This window comes from Rhinoraja longicauda, unplaced genomic scaffold, assembly GCF_053455715.1.
Source record: "Rhinoraja longicauda isolate Sanriku21f unplaced genomic scaffold, sRhiLon1.1 Scf000143, whole genome shotgun sequence".
NCBI lineage: Eukaryota > Metazoa > Chordata > Chondrichthyes > Rajiformes > Arhynchobatidae > Rhinoraja > Rhinoraja longicauda.
The window spans coordinates 33,387-51,270 of record NW_027601361.1 but is presented as its reverse complement, the minus strand read 5'-3'; the positions used below and the strand labels follow the sequence as shown (position 1 = coordinate 51,270).

Here is a 17,884-nt window from a genome sequence, read left to right as displayed (position 1 = left end):
TAATTGGGCAAAAGAATAGAGAAATTGAAGAGATTTTTTTCTCTCCGGTCAATGCGATCTGCCGTACACTGCCTTATCTCCTTGAGTTACGGTCAGGTTCCATATTTACAGGGTCAATCTTGTCTTCAAGTGGGGTTATACACAAAATCACATGATACCATAACCCCACCTCCCCAGGATTGTAAAGTATGATGTTGATGAGGGCCAATTAACACAAACATTTGAACGTCTGAAGAAGGGTCTCGACCCGAAACGTCACCCATTCCTTCTCTCCCGAGATGCTGCCTGACCTGCTGAGTTACTCCAGCATTTTGTGAATAAATACCTTCGATTTGTACCAGCATCTGCAGTTATCTTCTAACGGCAGCGGCTGACTAGCAGTCTGTCCGTCTTTTTTTTGTTGTGTGTCGGTGTTGGGATGGTTTTTATATATATTTTTTGGTTGTGTATGTGTGGGAGGGGGTGGTGGTGTGGGTGGGTGGGTGGGGGGGGGGGGGGGAACTTTTCTCTTCCTCACGGCGCGGGGTGCGGCTCGGCTGCGGGGCCTAACATCGCCCGCTGCGGCTCGGCCGCTGGACGCGGCTTGGCCGCTGGACTTAACAGTGCCCGGTGCGGCTTGGCCGCTGGACTTTACATCCCGGTGCGGCTTGGCCGCTGGACTTAACAGTGCCCGGTGCAGCTCGGCTGCGGGGCTTTACATCGCTGGTGCAGCTCGGCTGCGGGGCTTAACATCGCCCGGTGCAGCTCGGCTGCGGGGCTTAACATCGCCCGGTGCAGCTCGGCTGCGGGGCTTTTCATCGCTGGTGCGACTCGGCTGCGGACTTGACATCGCCCGGTGCGGCTCGACCACGGGACTTAGCTGCGCAAGGCTTAGTCGCGGGCCTTTCATCGCCCGGTTCGGCCGCGAGACGTTTCAGCGCCCGGTGCGGGGACTGTGCGGGTCGGTCGGGGACGAGCTGTCTGTCCATGGGCGTGGGGAAGAGAGTGGAAGTTTTGTTGCCTCCATCACAGTGAGGGGGTGTTTGGAGTCACTGTGATGGACGTTTGTGTTGGGGTCATGTGTCTTGTGTTCTTTTTTTTTTTTTTTTCTATGACTGCTATGTAGTTTCGTTCGGTACTTCGATACCGAACGACAAATAAAGCTCTGTTATACCTGTTATACCTGTTATAACACAAACATTTATTTATTATCTTCCCCTGCCTCGTTACAATGGTGCAGAATCTATTTGTGGCTGGCATCGGTGGGCTTGGTATCATGGCTGTTACTTTGTTTAATAGAGTGCCAAGTACCAGAAGGTGTCCCATGCCAATTTCCAAAACAACTTACTTGAGTGGCCCCCTGCGGTGATACTAGCAGCCCGTGATCTCAAGATACAATGGTGTCTGGTGACTGCAGGGAGGCTACATGTAAACAGGTTTTTTTCAAGACTGGGTCTCATTGAAATATAATTATATTCATGGGGACCTTGTCTGTATGTGCATAATTCAGGTCTTCATAGTCTGGGGAGGGACTGCGTTGTGGTGGAAGCAGAATCAATCATAATATTATAATACATCACCTCCTATACATCAGGAGGTGCAGATCCAGCGTAAGCAAGATTATGAGGGACCCCTGCCACCCCAGTAACGGACTGTTCCAGATGCTCCGGTCGTGAAAACGGAGAGGATGAGACGGAGTTTCTTCCCACAGGCCATCAGGACTGTCAACTTTTATAACTCCAGACTAAATTTTTGTCTAGACTATAGTAACTTATTAACTTTATTTATATGCTGTAACTGCACTTAATATAATTGTATTTATTTGTTTTTGCATTTATTGCATATATGTTTGTACGCACCGTCAGGATTGGCTATTTTTAAATTTCGTTGTACTCGTTGCAATGACAATAAATGAATATTATTATTATTATAATTCTTTTTTGTGCACAATCCGCAGGCATTGCCACTTTCATTTCATTGCACATCGTGTATGTGACAAATAAACTTGACTTGACTTGACTTGAGAAAAGGAATTGGATAAATATTTGAATTCATGGTCATAGAGGGCAGTGGTGGATAGTTCTTTTTCTGACTGGAAATCGTAGAACAGTACAGCATGAAATGGGCCTTTCGGCCCGCAATGTTTGTGTCGAATAAAACAAGTTAAACGGATTTCATCTGCCGGTACATGCCATATCCTTCTATTCCCTGTGTCTATCCAAAAGCATCTTAAATGCAACTGTTGCATCCACCTCTATCACCACTTCTGGCAATGCGTTCCAGGCCCCCACTATTCTCTGCGTAAAATAAACTTGCCCAGCACATCTCCATTATACTCTATCCCTCTCGCCATATACCTATGTCCTCTAGTGTTGGACATTTCCACCCTGGGGAAAAAGGTTCTGACTGTCTACCCTATCTATTCCTCTCCTAATTTTTTTTACTATCAGACTCCCCTCGACTTCCGACGTTCCAGAGAAAGCAATCCAAGTCTATCCCTCTAATCCAGACATTCTGGTGAACTTTCTCTGCACCCTCTCCAAAGCCTCCACATCTTTCCTGTAATGGGATGACGAGAACTGCACGCAATACTCACAAATGCTGCCTTACCGCCGTCCGATGGAGCTGCAACACGACTTCCTGAGCCTTATATTAAACGTCCCTACTAATGAAAGCAAATGTACCATTCACTTTCTTTAACACCCCAGTGTGGGAGCCTATGGGCAAAGAGAAGAGTAGTGGGACTAACTTGAGGCTTAAAAGTGGCAAATAGCTCCCCCTGTGTTGTATAAAATAATGATAATTCCCTGAAGTAGATTGTAGTTAGGGAGATGTTGTAGAATGTTTAAGAATAAGGGGGTAGGCCATTTAAGACTGAGATGAGGAAAAACCTTTTCACCCAGACAGTTGTGAATCTGTGGAATCTGTTTAAAGGCAGTGGAGGCCAATTCACTGGATGTTTTCAAGAGAGAGTTAGGGCGAAAGCAATCAAGGGATATGGGGAAAAGCAGGAATGGGGTACTGATTTTGGATGATCAGCCATGATCATATTGAATGGCGGTGCTGGCTCGCAGGGCCGAATGGCCTATTCCTGCCACCTGTTTTCTATGTTTCTAATGTGTTCTTGCCCAAACGCCTTGTTTCCCATTCTAATTGTTTATTTATTTCAGCTCTGTAGGACCTGGGATATCTATTAAGGAAGAGGATCTCATGAGATTTGCAGTGGCTTCCAAAGTTGCTTCCATCTGCCGAGTCCGAGAAACGTGGTGATGTCAGCGGCGGAAAGGAGCTCCGGGCGCGAGGACAAGGAGATGGACATTGCTGGAGATCCTCAGCAGGAAGACCTGGCTCTGCAAGTGGCTGCCGTGCAGGTCTCCGAGGAATCTGCTTCCGCCAACATGGACAGTGGCAAGCAGCCCTCGGAAGTCAAGGATCTGGGCAGAGCAAAGGAGGGAGAAGATGCGCAAACAAACGGAGTGGGCCATCCTGCGGAGGACTCTGCCAGCACCCACGGGAGCGCAAGCAGCACGGCAAAGAAAGTAGGCCCCAGGCCCAAGCTCTCCAACAGGAAGCTGTCACTGCAAGAACGTTCCTCCGGAAACAGCCTCTCTGCCCGAGGGGACCAACCCAGCACTGGTCCCTATGCAACAGGACCACCGTCATCAGGCAGCCGGCCAACGTCTGACTCCAGCCGGGTCAATATGGGTGACTCCCAGGTGAGTTAATTTCCTAATTGAAACCCAGAGCCGCTCCCATCTAAAATAAAATACCATTTATTGTTTGGAATTAGTTGTAGATTTTTGGCTATTGACATTAGTGGAAGAGGAGATTCAAAAGATTGGGAGGTGTTGGTTGCAAAAAATGCCTGTCTTTAAACTTCAAAGGGGATCTGGTGTAGTTAGGGATATAATTGTGCCTGAACAATGTTCTGAAGATGGGTCTCAACTTGAAACGTCACCCATTTGCTCTCTCCAGAGATGCTGCCTGTCCTGCTGAGTTACTCCAACATTTTGTGTCTATCTTAATTGGTTCATTTGGGGTTGCTTTAAATGTCATGGATAGTATTTGATCTTGTTGTACACAGGTCAACAGTGTGATTGCTAAGTTCTGAACTGTGTTTGGTGCTACAGGCAGATCAATCCTTAATTCCATTGTGGAATAGTTTCCTGCCCGTGGTTTAATGTTGGTGCCAATCCGTTTAAAGCACAGTGGTGCCAAACTCAGGGATGTTATTCCCAGTGTACAAGAGGGATGGAGGGAGAACAGAGAGGGGCTTGTAGATTAGATCTAATATTGGAGAATTCTCCCCCCACCTCCCCCCCCCCCCCTCACCACCAGTCTGAAGAAGGGTCCCGACCCGAAACAATATCTATCCATGTTCTCCAGAGATGCTGCCTGACCTGGTGAGTTACTCCAGCACCTTGTATCTTTTTTCAATGGTTAAATGGAGAAACATACAAACATACAAACATAGAAAATAGGTGCAGGATTAGGCCATTCGGCCCATTGAGCCAGCACCGCCATTCAATATCATCATGGCTGATCATCCAGAATCAGTATCTGATCAGTGCCTGAGGTCTGATATCTGTCCTTGCTGTTGGCAATACACCGTGCCACACGCAGAGAGGATCATGCCGAGGGCACTACCCGCTGCAGGAGAACCATTTATTTCTGCCAGCGGCAATCCACTATAGTTGTGGATAATTACATGAAAATGATCAACGGACTATAACGTTGGTGGTTCGTTTCCGTCGCAGGTTTGTTATCATGGTTGTTTGACATTCTGGACGTTTGTTGATTTTGTGTTGAACCAAGCTATCTATGCGTGTGAACCACACCTACTCCCTTAACAATTGTTTGGTTGTGCTTCCACTAGAAGTGTCGATAACACATTCTGCAAGGGACTGCCAGGTCAGTCAGCAGCAGAATGTGTTATTGACACTGCTACAAATTCACAAGAAGCAGAAGAGCTGCTGCCTCACAGCGCCAGAAACCCGGGTTCACTCCTGACCACAGGTGCTATCTGGGCAGAGTCTGTACGTCCTCCCTGTGACCAATTAGGTTTCCTCCGGGTGCTCCGGTTTCATCCCACATTCCAAGGACGTGCGGATTTGAAGGCTGCTGTAAATTGCTCCAAGTGTGTAGGACATAGAAACATAGAAAATAGGCGCAGGAGTAGGCCATTCGGCCCTTCGAGCCTGCACCACCATTCAATATGATCATGGCTGATCATCCAGCTCAGTAACCTGTACCTGCCTTCTCTCCATACCCCCCTGATCCCTTTAGCCACAAGGGCCACATCTAACTCCCTCTTAAATATAGCCAATGAACTGGCCTCAACTACCTTCTGTGGCAGAGAATTCCACAGACTCACCACTCTCTGTGTGAAGAAATGTTTTCTCACCTCGGTCCTAAAAGACTTCCCCCTTATCCTTAAGCTGTGACCCCTGGTTCTGGACTCCCCCAACATCGGGAACAATCTTCCCGCATCTAGCCTCTCCAACCCCTTAAGAATTTTATATGTTTCTATAAGATCCCCCCCATCAGTCTTCTAAATTCCAGCGAGTACAAGCCTAGTCTATCCAGTCTTTCTTCATATGAAAGTCCCGCCATCCCAGGGATCAATCTGGTGAACGAAAGGTTTAGAGGGATATGGGCCACTTGCAGACAGGTGGGACTAACTTAGATAGGAAATCTGGTCTAGTGGAGGGGTGATTGATGGTCAGCGTGGAGTTGTTGGGCCGAATGGACTGTTTCCACACTGTGTCGCTCAACTAAGGACAGACTTACACAATGGAAAGGGTACCTGAAGCAGGTGCAGTTGTGAATTCATTGTGAACTCTTTGCAAATCTCGCATTGTATGTGCAACATCGCGAGAGGCGATGCTTTTAATGGCGACTCCACTTTTCTGACTGAGTTGTCGTACACAGTACTGGAGCAACATTTTGCTTTGTTAGAGCTGTGATTTCATGCATTGTCATCATTTCGAGGATTGCATTTACACTTATTATATAGAGGGTGGGTTGTAGGCACTGCAAGGTGAAGATTTGTTGAGGTGCGGTGCCACATTCACCAAAGGGCACAGAGAATGTTCCGGACTGGGGCAGTGAACGTTCACAATTCACAACTCAGTTCATCTGTTGATACAGGAGACAGCGCATCTGTTGACACAACAGGCACAACGCCTTTTGTCACTATGATTGCAAAATCCAAGAGGACTCAAATAAATGTTTACATGGTACATTGAGATTGCTTCTCTTTCTTTTACATTTAAGAGCTATTGTTGTTCATCTCTGATTCTTGAGTAAGACCGCAACATCCAGTCTACCATGTTACAGCATGCATAGAAGTGGCCGATGAGACCAATCTGGGCTTGAAAGGTGCTCCCACACAGGTGACAGAGGTGTATAGACGCTGTAGTTGATGATGTACTTGATGTAGTAGATTTCCTCTTTGCTTCCTCTATTCTAACTTCCTCACATGAGCGAGCATCACTTTTCATGCAGGAACACCAAACAGAATGAGGGGTAAACTAAAGAGCAGAGGTCTTGCCTACTCAATCTCTGCTCATATGACACACCCACCATGCCAGCAATCAATCTAATGGAACTTTGCTGCACTCCATCAATAGCAAATGTACTGGGGTTTTTTTTTTTAGAAACAAGGAACTGCAGGTACTGGTTAACACAAATGGACACAAAGTGCTGGAGTAACTCAACGGGTCAGGGCAGCATCTCTGGAGAACATGGATAGGTGGCGTTTCAGGGGTTGGGACTCTTCTTCAGTCTGAAGAAATACCCTTTATCCTGCACCTGTTCACTTTGGATGGCTTGATTCTAATCATTTATAGTCTTCTTGTTGACTGCATAGCACATTACAAAACAGTTTTTTACTGTACCTCACTCAGTACACGTGACAATAATAAATGAAACTAAACTAAGCTAAAGAAGGTTCCCGACCCGAAACGTCACCTATCCGTGTTCTCCAGGGATGCAGCCTGAACTGCTGAGTTACTCCAACACTGTGTCTTTTGTAATATATGTTTTTGAATGAGGTGTCCAAGATAATGGTCCTATTGTGGTCTCATCAAACCCCTTTATAGTTGTAGGACCACACCTTTACTCTTCGCCTCAGATCCTCTTTTGCATTTTAAGGCTAACATACAAAGTGATTTCCTAACACCTGCATGTTAGCTTTGGACACCCAGTACAAGGGCCCTGGTTCTCTGTCAACGTCATCATTATCCAATTGTCACTGTTTAAAAAAAATATGGGTGCTGTAACGAACAATAGTGTACACAGAATTGTCAGAATAGTGCATCCCTGCTCTGTCTTCCACAAATGCAACACACTTTGAATTTCGACATAGATGATAGACACAAAAAGCTGGAGTAACTCAGCGGGTCAGGCAGTGTCCCTGGAGAAAGGGAATAGGTACCGTTTCGGGTGAGACCCTTCCTTGACCCACTGTGTCTGCTGATATGCAAGTCATTGAGTTTTCCACAGACTTGGACTACTTTCCTTGAGCAGGACATTCTTTATGTGGCGAGCTGCCACTACAGACATAGCTATTTTGGAGTAGGAAGAGTCTGAAGAAGGGTCTCGTCCTGAAACATCACCCATTCCTTCTCTCCAGAGATGCTGCCTGTCCCGTTGAGTTACTCCAGCATTTTGTGTCTATTTTTGCTATTTTGGGGTATGTTTAGTTCACCAACGTGTTGGTCTCCAAATTTGAGGAAGGATATTCTTGCAGCGTAGGTTCACTAGGTTAATTCCTGGAATGGCGGGACTGTTGTATGTTGAAAGACTGGAGCGACTAGGCTTGTATTCACTGGAATTTAGAAGGATGAGAGGGGATCTTATTGAAACCTATAAGATTATTAAGGGATTTGACACGTTAGAGGCAGGAAACATGTTCCCAATGTTGGGGGAGTCCAGAACCAGGGGCCACAGTTTAAGAATAAGGGGTAGGTCATTTAGAACGGAGATGAGGAAAAACTTTTTCTGTCAAAGAGAGTTGTAAATCTGTGGAATTCTCTGCCTCAGAAGGCAGTGGAGGCCAATTCTCTGAATGCTTTCAAGAGACAGCTAGATAGAGCTCTTAAGGATTGCTGAGTCAGGGGGTATGGGGCGAAGGCAAGAACGGGGTACTGATTGAGAATGATCAGCCATGATCACATTGAATGGCGGTGCTATCTCGAAGGGCCGAATGGCCTACTCCTGCACCGATTGTCTATTGGTCATTGTTCTCTGTTAATGGTCTTGAATAAGAGCGTCTGCTTTGATGTTTACTTTCTCTGATTCTGTTCTTGTGGTCATTCGTCACTGATTGTTGTATTCTCTGAGGCTGCCAACAACCTTGCTAATTTGAGCAGCTCAATTTATCCCTACAAAGGGCTTTCCATCTGTTTGCTCTGAGGGGCATGCTATAATGATCTGTGTTTTTAGCTCTCATTTCAAGATCAGAAATGTTCTGTTTTGCTGCAAATTGTCTCCATCGGGCAGAATCTCGATCAGCTGCCTCTTTTCCTGCTTGTCCTAAGACAAGAGGCTGCTGGAGTATAAAGTGTGGGGAGGGAAATAAAGTTATGTATTTCGTAGGAAAAGCAGAAAGTCTGAGTATTTTGGAAATGGTGATGGATTGGTAAATGTTGATATTCAAAGGGTACTCCAGCCACTGAAAAGCTGGTGTGCAGGTGTAGAGGCAGCTAGGCAGGCAAATGGTCAAGAGAAGAACATGTCCCAATGGGGCAAGTGGACTCATTGATTTAAATACTGGGTTAAAGATGCTGCAATTACATGGAGCTTTGGTGCTTCCACACCTTGGTGCATTTTCTTCTTCTTGCCAAAAGAAGGATCTACTTTCCATGAAGGATGGCAGCAGAGATTACTGAGCTGATGGGTTTGTCAGACAGATTGGGTGGGATTATAGAGGATTGACAGATGAGCCCATTGATTATTGGAGTCCTACAACACAGACAACACAGTAACTGGCCCTTCAGCCCACCTCGTCCATACTGGCCATTAAGTACCGGTCAGTGCTGATCCCATTTACCCGCGCTTGGCCTAAAAAGATTATTTGGTCCTACGGTTTATGTCTATTTGTTGCACATGCCTTTTTAAAGTTTTGAGAGGCTTAGATAGGGTAGGCAGTCAGAGCCTTTTGCTCAAGGTGGAAATGTCCGAGACTAGAGGAAATAGCTTCAAGATGAGAGGGGCAAAGGTTAAAGGAGACGTTCGAGGCAAGTTTTTTTTTAACGCAGAGGCTGCCAGGTGTGGTGGTGGAGGCAGATACCGTGGTGGTATTTAAGAGGCTTTTAGAGAGAGATACAACGTGGAAACAGGCTGGTGGACTGTGAGGCTCAGTCATTGATCCAAAGCTGAGGTGGATTTTTGATGCAAGAGGAAGTAAGTGATATAGGGATGATGTGGGAAGATGGCATTGAAGATCAGGCAGGATCATGTTGAATGGTGGAGCAGGCTCGAGAGGTTGAAAAGGGCATCCATGCTCTTATTTATTTTATTACTAGACCAAGTGGACCCGTTGGGCCCCAAACCTCTCCTGCATTGGTGCAGCACCCTCTCCTCCCCCCCTCCCCCTCCCTCCCCTCCCCCTCCCCTCCCCCTCCCTCCCCTCCCCCTCCCCACCCCCTCCCCTCCCCACCCCCTTCCCCCTCTCCATCCCCCTCAACCCCCCTTATCCACCTCCCCCTCCCTCCCTCCCTCCCTCCCTCCCTCCCTCCCTCCCTCCCTCCCTCCCTCCCTCCCTCCCTCCCTCCCTCCCTCTCTCCCTCCCTCCCTCCCTCCCTCCCTCCCTCCCTCCCTCCCTCCTCCCTAGGAGATAGATTTAAACTTTAAAGTGTGAATAACGTTTAAAATATAACACCGATTTCAATAAAACTACTTGCTTTACCATTAAAGTGATGACGGTGAGTAAGGTGGGCCTAAAATTGTCAAGCTATCGTGTACCGTTTTGGCTGTAGTTCGATCACAAATAAACAAGCAAACGAGAGTTTTAGTATGTAGATGCTGCATTTACCACAGGCTGCTCTGGAGTGGAGTACACTGACAATGCAGGATCTGCACCTGTGTATTCATTAGTTTTGGGTGATAACGTTTGATAAATATCCTGCTGTTCCTCACCACCACAATGTAACAGGAGTGCTGCTTGTTCCTACATATTGTTTGTGATTCCAAGGACAGTCCTTCAAAGCCACTGTCCTGAGTGAGACCGGACCAACGATGGCACAGAATGCCTTGCAGTTACATGAAGTTGCACAACTTGCCAGCAAGTGAGTGCAGTAAGGTCATAAGATCATAAGTGATAGGAGTAGAATTAGGCCATTCGGCCCATCAAGTCTACTCCACCATTCAATCATGGCTGATCTATCTCTCCTTCCTCACCCCATTCTCCTGCCTTTCTCCGTAACCTCTGACACCTGTCCGAATCAAAACTCTATCTATTTCTGCCGTAAAAAAATCCACTGACTTGGCCTCCACAGCCCTCTGTGGCAAAGAATTCCACAGGTTCACCACCCTCTGACTAAAGAAATTTCTCCTCATCTCCTTCCCAAAAGAGCATCCTGTAATTCTGAGGCTGTGACCTCTAGTCCCAGACTCTGGAAAAATCCTCTCCACTTCCACTCTATCCAAGCCTTTCACTAGTCTGTATGTTTCAATGTGGTCCCCTCTCATTCTTCTCAACTCCAGTGAGTACAGGCCCAGTGCCGACAAACACTCATCATAGGTTAACCTACTTATTCCTGGGATTATTCTTGTAAACCTTCTCTGGACCCTCTCCAGGGTCAGCACATACTTCCTCAGATATGGTGCCCAAAATTGCTCACAATATTCCAAATGCGGCCTTACCAGCTCCTTGTAGAGCCTCAGCATTGCATCCCTGTTTTTGTATACAAACATTGTATGCATGCACCGAACACACACCCGAGTCCTGCCACTTACTTCAACATACATTTTTGTATTGCTGGTTAACTCGCATTGATTCTGTTTAATTAGCTTCCTTGTGAAAATCTGTATTGGCACCTGCAAGAATTAAATGGCAGGCTGACTCGGAAACAGGCTCAGCAGCAAGAAATCCTACACCCTGGGCCAAAAATTGACAGCGGTAAAAAAAAAGAGTTTATTTTGTGGAATTAACACGTAATGCTCAATCTGGCAGTGAGTGCATCTCCAAGCCTGACTTTCTTCACACCAGTGGAAACCTGTGACAGGTTAACCCTTGCATCAGTGATTACGTTTCCAGACGTTTCCATACAACATGCATGGAGGCTATTTGCCCTATAGTCTATGCCAGGTCTCGGAGCAATCCCATCATTCTAGTTCCCCCACTTATTTCCCTGTAATCTTGTAACAGGCTCACCCTGTAACATGCACACTATCACACTCTCATTCCCCCAGTAGCCATCTAAACCAGGTATAATTTCCAGGAGCCAGTTAACCTCAAAAAGCTGTACGTCCTTGGGATGTCAGATAGAGATCTAGGGGTTAGTGGAATCAAGGGATATGGGGAGAAGGCTGATTGTAGATGATCAGCCATGATCACAATGAATGGCGGTGCTGGCTCGAAGGGCCAAATAAATAGCCTCCTCCTGCACCAATGTTTCTATGTTTCTATGTGGGAGGAAACAAGAGCTCCTGGGGAAACCAATCTTGTTAATGAAAGAATGTGCAAACTCCACATTGGAAGTACCCGAGGTCAGGATTGAACCTGGGTGGCTGGAGCTGTGAAGCAGCTAAATCAGTAACAATATTCCTGTGTCACTCCCGTAGGACCTCTGCTGAGCACTACGAAAATGCAGTCTGAAGAAGGGTCTCAAACTGAAACATCACCCATTCCTTCTCTCCAGAGATGCTGCCTGTCCCGCTGAGTTACACCAGCATTTTGAACCAGTATCTGTAGTTCCTTCCTACACACAATGTAAACAATGTCTGCTCCCTTTTCTGCCACACCTCGGAAGTATATAGTCCTAAGGAGAAAGAGTTCTTTGAGGGGGTGCCTTAACCTGACAAAACAAGACAATTACACCTTTAATGTCAAGACAGCGTCCCAACCTTTGACTGGCATCTCAATTTTAGGAAACAATAAACTGCAGATGCTGGAATCTTGAACAAAAACAAAGTTCGGGAGGAACTCAGCAGGCCAGGCAGTATCTCAGAGCGTCATACAACATGGAAACAGGTTCTTTGGCCGAACTTGCCCACACTGACCAACATGTCCCACCTACACTAGTCCCACCTGCCTGTGTTTGGCCCATATCCCTCTGAAACTATCCTATCCATGTACCTGTCTAAATGTTTCTCAAATGTTTCTCAACTACCTCCTCTGGCAGCTCGTTCCATATATCCACCACCCTTTGTGTGAAAAGGTTACCCCTCAGATTCCTATTAAATCTTCCCCTCCTACACCTTAAACCTATGTTCCCTGGTTCTTGATGTCCTACTCTGTTCAAGAGACTCACGATTTTGTACATGTGTCAGATTGAGGAAGGGACCCTTCATGAAACATCGTCTGTCCATCTCCCTCCACAGATGCTGCCTGACCTGCATTCTGATTGAAGATGAGTCATCAGACTGAAGAAAAGTCCCAATCTGAATACCGACATTTAATACCTCCTCCCTTTTAATCTTATGGTACTCTAAAATTTCAACACATCCGTTCCTGAACTCTCCAGAGGATGCTGGCCAGGTCTTCTATGAATACATGTCATTTGTTTTCACTTAGGAGTCCTTCACTTAAGTGCCCTTCTCCTAAGTGATCCTACAGAGAAAAAAAAAAAATTAACACTTCACTTATGTCCTTTGGCTTTACCCACAGAGTTCCTCCAGTGGTTTTGTTGTTGTTGCTGTCTGACCTTCTCCTCATCGAGGGCCAGGAGAGCAAGGAATGAGAGGCAACCATGTGTGCAGGAGCGGCTCAACAGACTGGACCCCTCCTCCCCCCCCCCTTGTCCGCCTTGTGGGTGGGTGGGGGCACCTGAAAATCCCTGTTCACTTGAACATTGCTAGGACTCGCTGGGAAAAGGGTCTTTGCGTATGGGGATTTCTTTGACCTTTGAGCCCCCCAGCATAATCAAGAACGAGTCTCACCCCCAGTCGGCCACTCCCTCTGCCTCCCCTCTCTCATCAGGCAAGAGGGACAGAAGTTTGAAAACGCACATCTCCAGATTCAGGGACAGTTTCTTCCCAGCTATTATCAGGCATCTGAACCATCCTATCCACAACTAGACACCGGTCCTGACCTACTGTCTACCTCAATGGAGTCCCTTCGGATAATCTTTAATCAGACTTTACAGACTTGCACTAAACATTATTCCCTTTATCATGTATCTGTACACTATGTGCGGTTTGATTGTAATCATGTACCGTTTTTCCACCGACTGGTTAGCACGCAACAAAAAGATTTTCACTGTACCCCGTATACGTGACAAACTAAACTAAACATCTTGCAAGTCCGAGCACAGTGCTGCCAATGGCATGGCCACTTTGCAAGTCCGAGCACAGTGCTGCCAATGGCATGGCCACTGTGTCATCCATTTCATGAAACGCTCCGCAACTCCAAGGAGTTAATGATGCACTCCAACGCCTCTACTTCCTTAGAAGGTTTAGGAAGTTCAGCATGTCCCCATCAACTCTCACCACCTTCTACAGTTTCTCCCTAGAAAGCAGTTTATCAGGATGCATCACAGCGAGGTTTGGGAACAGCTCCCTCCAAGACCGCAAGAACTTGCAAAGAATTGTGGACGCAACCCAATCACACAAACCAACCTCACTGACTTTGTCAACTTCACGACTAAGTTCTATCCTGCACTCAAATTCACTTGGACCATCTCTGACATCTCCTTACCGTTTCTAGATCTCACCGTCTCCATCACAGGAGGCAGACTATTGACTGACATCTATTACAAACCCACTGACTCCCATAGCTGTCTAGACTAGACGTCTTCCCACCCTGCTTCCTGTAAAGACTCTATCCCCTACTCCCAATTCCTCTACGCCGCATCTGCGCCCAGGATGAGTTGTCCCATACCAGGTCATTGGAGATGTCCTCGTTCTTTAGGGAAAGGGGTCTCCCTCTTCCATTATAGATGAGGATCTCACTAGGGTCTCCTCGATATCCCGCAGCTCCGCTCTTGCTCCCCCTTCCCCCTTCGTAACAAGGACAGGGTCCCCCTTGTCCTCGCCTTCCACCCCATCAGCCATCGCATACAGCATATAATCCTCCGACATTTTCACCAACGGTCTCACACTTCTGGCCACACCTTCCCATCTCCACCCCTTTCTGCTTTTCGCAGAGACTGTTCCCATCGCAACTCTCTGGTCAACTCTTTCCTTCCCACCCAAACCACCCCCTCCCCAGGCGGCACGGTAGCGCAGCGGTAGAGTTGCTGCTTTACAGCGAATGCAGCGCCGGAGACTCAGGTTCGATCCTGACTACGGGTGCTGCACTGTAAGGAGTTTGTACGTTCTCCCCATGACCTGCGTGGGTTTTCTCCGAGATCTTCGGTTTCCTCCCACACTCCAAAGACGTACAGGTATGTAGGTTAATTGGCTGGGTAAATGTAAAAATTGTCCCTAGTGGGTGTAGGATAGTGTTAATGTACGGGGATCGCTGGGCGGCACGGACTTGGAGGGCCGAAAAGGCCTGTTTCCGGCTGTATATATATGATATGATATGATACTTTCCCCTGCAATCGCAGGAGATGCAACACTTGTCCCTATACCTCCCCCCTCAACTCCGTCCAAGGACCCCGACAGTCTTTTTAGGTGAGGCAAAGGTTCACTTGCACCTCCTCCAACCTCATCTACTGCATCCGCTGTTCCAAGTGTCAAGTCCTGCATATTAGCGAAACTAAGCGCAGGCGATCGTTTCACTGAACACCTCCGCTCAGTCCGCCTATACCTACCTGATCTCTTGGTTGCTCAGCATTTTAACTCCCCCTCCCATTCCCAATCTGAACTTTCTGTTTTGGGTCTCCTCCATTGTCAGAGTGAGGCCCAGCACAAATTGGAGGAATTTCACTTGGGTAGCTTACACCCCAGTGGTATGAACATTGACTTCTATAACTTCAAGTAGCCCTTGCTTTCCCTCTCTCTCCACCCCCTTCCCCTTCCCAGTTCTCCCACCAGTCTTACTGTCTCCGACTACATTTTATCTCTGCACCGCCCACTCCCCTGACATCAGTCTGAAGAAGGGACTCGACCAGAAACATCACCCATTCCTTCTCTCCGGAGATGCTGCCTGTCCCGCTGAGTTACACCAGCATTTTGTGTCTACCCCCCTTCGATTTAAACCAGCATCTGCAGTTCTTTCCTACAAACTCCCTTCCATTGACTCCATTTACACCTCACGCTGCCTCGGCAAGGCCACCAGCACAATTAAGAATGAGTGGCATCCCACTCATTCTCTCATCTGACTCCCTCTCCCATCTGGTTAGCACGCAACAAAAGCTTTTCACTCTACCTTGGTACACGTGACAATAAACTAAACTCCTCTCCGGCGTGGGCATTCTCCTGGAAGTCAGATGCGGGGTGTGCCATCATTAATAGCAATTAAATGAAGGACGCTGCACATTGTATTCTTTGTTCTCCTGCGATTGCTCAACCACAACCACAATGTTTCTTGCATGACCGACATCAGGCTCACGTGTCACGCTGTGAGATTCCCAGGCATGTTAACATAGAATGTGTGCCCCAGTGCTGGTCTAATACAGCAATAACAGAATTTCACCTGGAGGAGATCACTAACACTCTGTACTCCGGGCAGAATTGATCCTTGCTACATTTAGAAGCTACATTATTTCATATGTTTGCAAACTGTATAAAAATTAAAAAATTCTGGGTAAATATTTTTAGCATAATATCTAAAGTAACCAGCACACAATTGGACCCAGATCCAAAATTAATTATACTCGGAATATTAGAATTAAATCAAACATTTAGAACAATACAAAGAAACTTTATGGATTATAGTTTAATAACAGGAAAAAAATTAATTCTAAAATTTTGGAAAGGCCCTACAGTCCCCACAATCAAAATGTGGATTATAGAAATGACGGAGACCTTAAACGTGGAAAGAATCAGATTTTCCCTGTTGGACAAACAGGAATTATTCATTGGAACATGGTCTCCTTTTATTGATTACTTAAAGGGTCAGAATGGTTCAGCACGGGGACCTGACTAGCACTCGGACTAAAGAATGGATGAAATGCTATACTTTGAAATGTACGTATATATCTCGAATGAAGTTTTTGTTATTTTAATAAATTTTTCCATTCTTCTTTAACTAACTTTTTCCTTATCTTTATAATTTGTTTTTGTTTTTGTTTTTATTTTGCTTCTCTCTCTTTTCTTTCCTTACTTCATCTATTTCTTTAGTTCTATCTAGTTTAAAAAAAAAAAAGGGGGCAAAAGGTATTGGAGACAATATAATAATAATTGACAATATTATCAATTTAAAAATGTATGACTGTAAAGATGTACCTATCTCCAATAAAAAATTTATCTTAAAAAAAAAAAAAAGAATTGATCCTTGCATTGCATTGGACTGGATAAAACATCCCTGATGGTTTGGTTTTGTGTTGGAAGCGTCTATTGTCCCTTAAACCGACCGAGTGGCTTTGAGCTTGGACAGGAGACACCTCCTGGATCTGTGATTTTCGAATCTCCTAAATAACAGGTTGCATTATGCTCAATCCAATCCAGCCTTTGCATCAGTTCTGTGAACACATTTCCCTGCTGGGGCATAGCGGGATGAGCCCTACTCAGGCCCTCCAGTCCATGGCCCTTCTGTCCTGCCTCCGTGTTTTTCAAATCTCCAGGATGATGCCAATGCTGGCTTCAGAATCCCACAGATTCTCCAGCTGATTATTGTGCTCTCCTTCATCCAGCTTGTCTGCGTATCTTGTTCGTCTTCTCTCTCTGCATTCTCTCCCCTCTCTCTCTCTCTCTCTCTTGCACCCTCTTGCTCTCTCCCTCCCTCTGTGCACTCTCCCCCTCTCTTTTTCTCTCTATCCCCTCTCTCTCTCGTGCCTGCTCTCTTTCTGTTTCTCAGTCTTGCTCTCTCTTTTGCTCTCTTCCCTCACTCTTACTCTCTTTCTCTCTTCCACTTTCTTCCATTGACTCCATTTATACCTCACGCTGCCTTTCTCTTTCTCTCCCACTCTCTCTCTCTCTCTCCCACTCTCTCTCTCGCTCTCTCTTGCTTCCTCTCTCTCCCTTTCCTCACCTCCCCCAACTCAGCTGCTGTATTTTGCTGCCTTTTCCTGCGCATTACCTTTTGACATTTAATGATTCTTTATATCCAGGTAAAGGTTGGCCCTGCCTCTGAGGCACATCTGTTAGTTCCAGTCAGACAATGAAGGGTGAAGCTTTGCTGGCGTCCTGCACAGTTCTGAGGGAGCTCCGCTTTGTCAGAAGTGCCATCCTTCAGGCGATACTTTGAACTGAAGCCTTGTCTGGACACAAAAGACACTGTGGTGCTATGCAAAGACATGCTGAGCAATTCTTTCCCAGGGTCCTGATCAAAATTTGTCCTCCTGTTAACATCACAAAAAAGATATTCCTCCTTGCTGATCGTGAGATTATTGCTATAGACAATAGACAATAGGTGCAGGAGTAGGCCATTCGGCCCTTCGAGCCAGCACCACCATTCAATATGATCATGGCTGATCATTCTCAATCAGTACCCCGTTCCTGCCTTCTCCCCATACCCCCTGACTCCGCTATCTTTAAGAGCTCTATCTAGCTCTCTCTTGAAAGCATCCATGCTTGTGTGGATGGAGGCCGTTTGGCCTATCACATCCATGCCAAGTGACACAAATCTAGTGAGGTAAGTCCTAGAGAGATGTAAGAGACTGCAGACGCTGGGATCTTGAGCAAAATACCA

General features: G+C 46.4%; 1 protein-coding gene across 1 annotated transcript in view; it reads left to right on the top strand.

Moving 5' to 3' along the window:
• LOC144590118 (calcium/calmodulin-dependent protein kinase kinase 1-like) overlaps positions 1 to 17,884 on the top strand; it is a gene marked incomplete at its 3' end in the record, with an annotated part of 61,530 nt that overhangs the window by 11,319 nt on the left and 32,327 nt on the right. Inside the window, exon 2 of the mRNA XM_078394975.1 lies at positions 3,150 to 3,695. Within this exon, the coding sequence (XP_078251101.1) occupies positions 3,249 to 3,695 (447 nt within the window). The remainder of the gene's footprint in view (positions 1 to 3,149; positions 3,696 to 17,884) is intronic.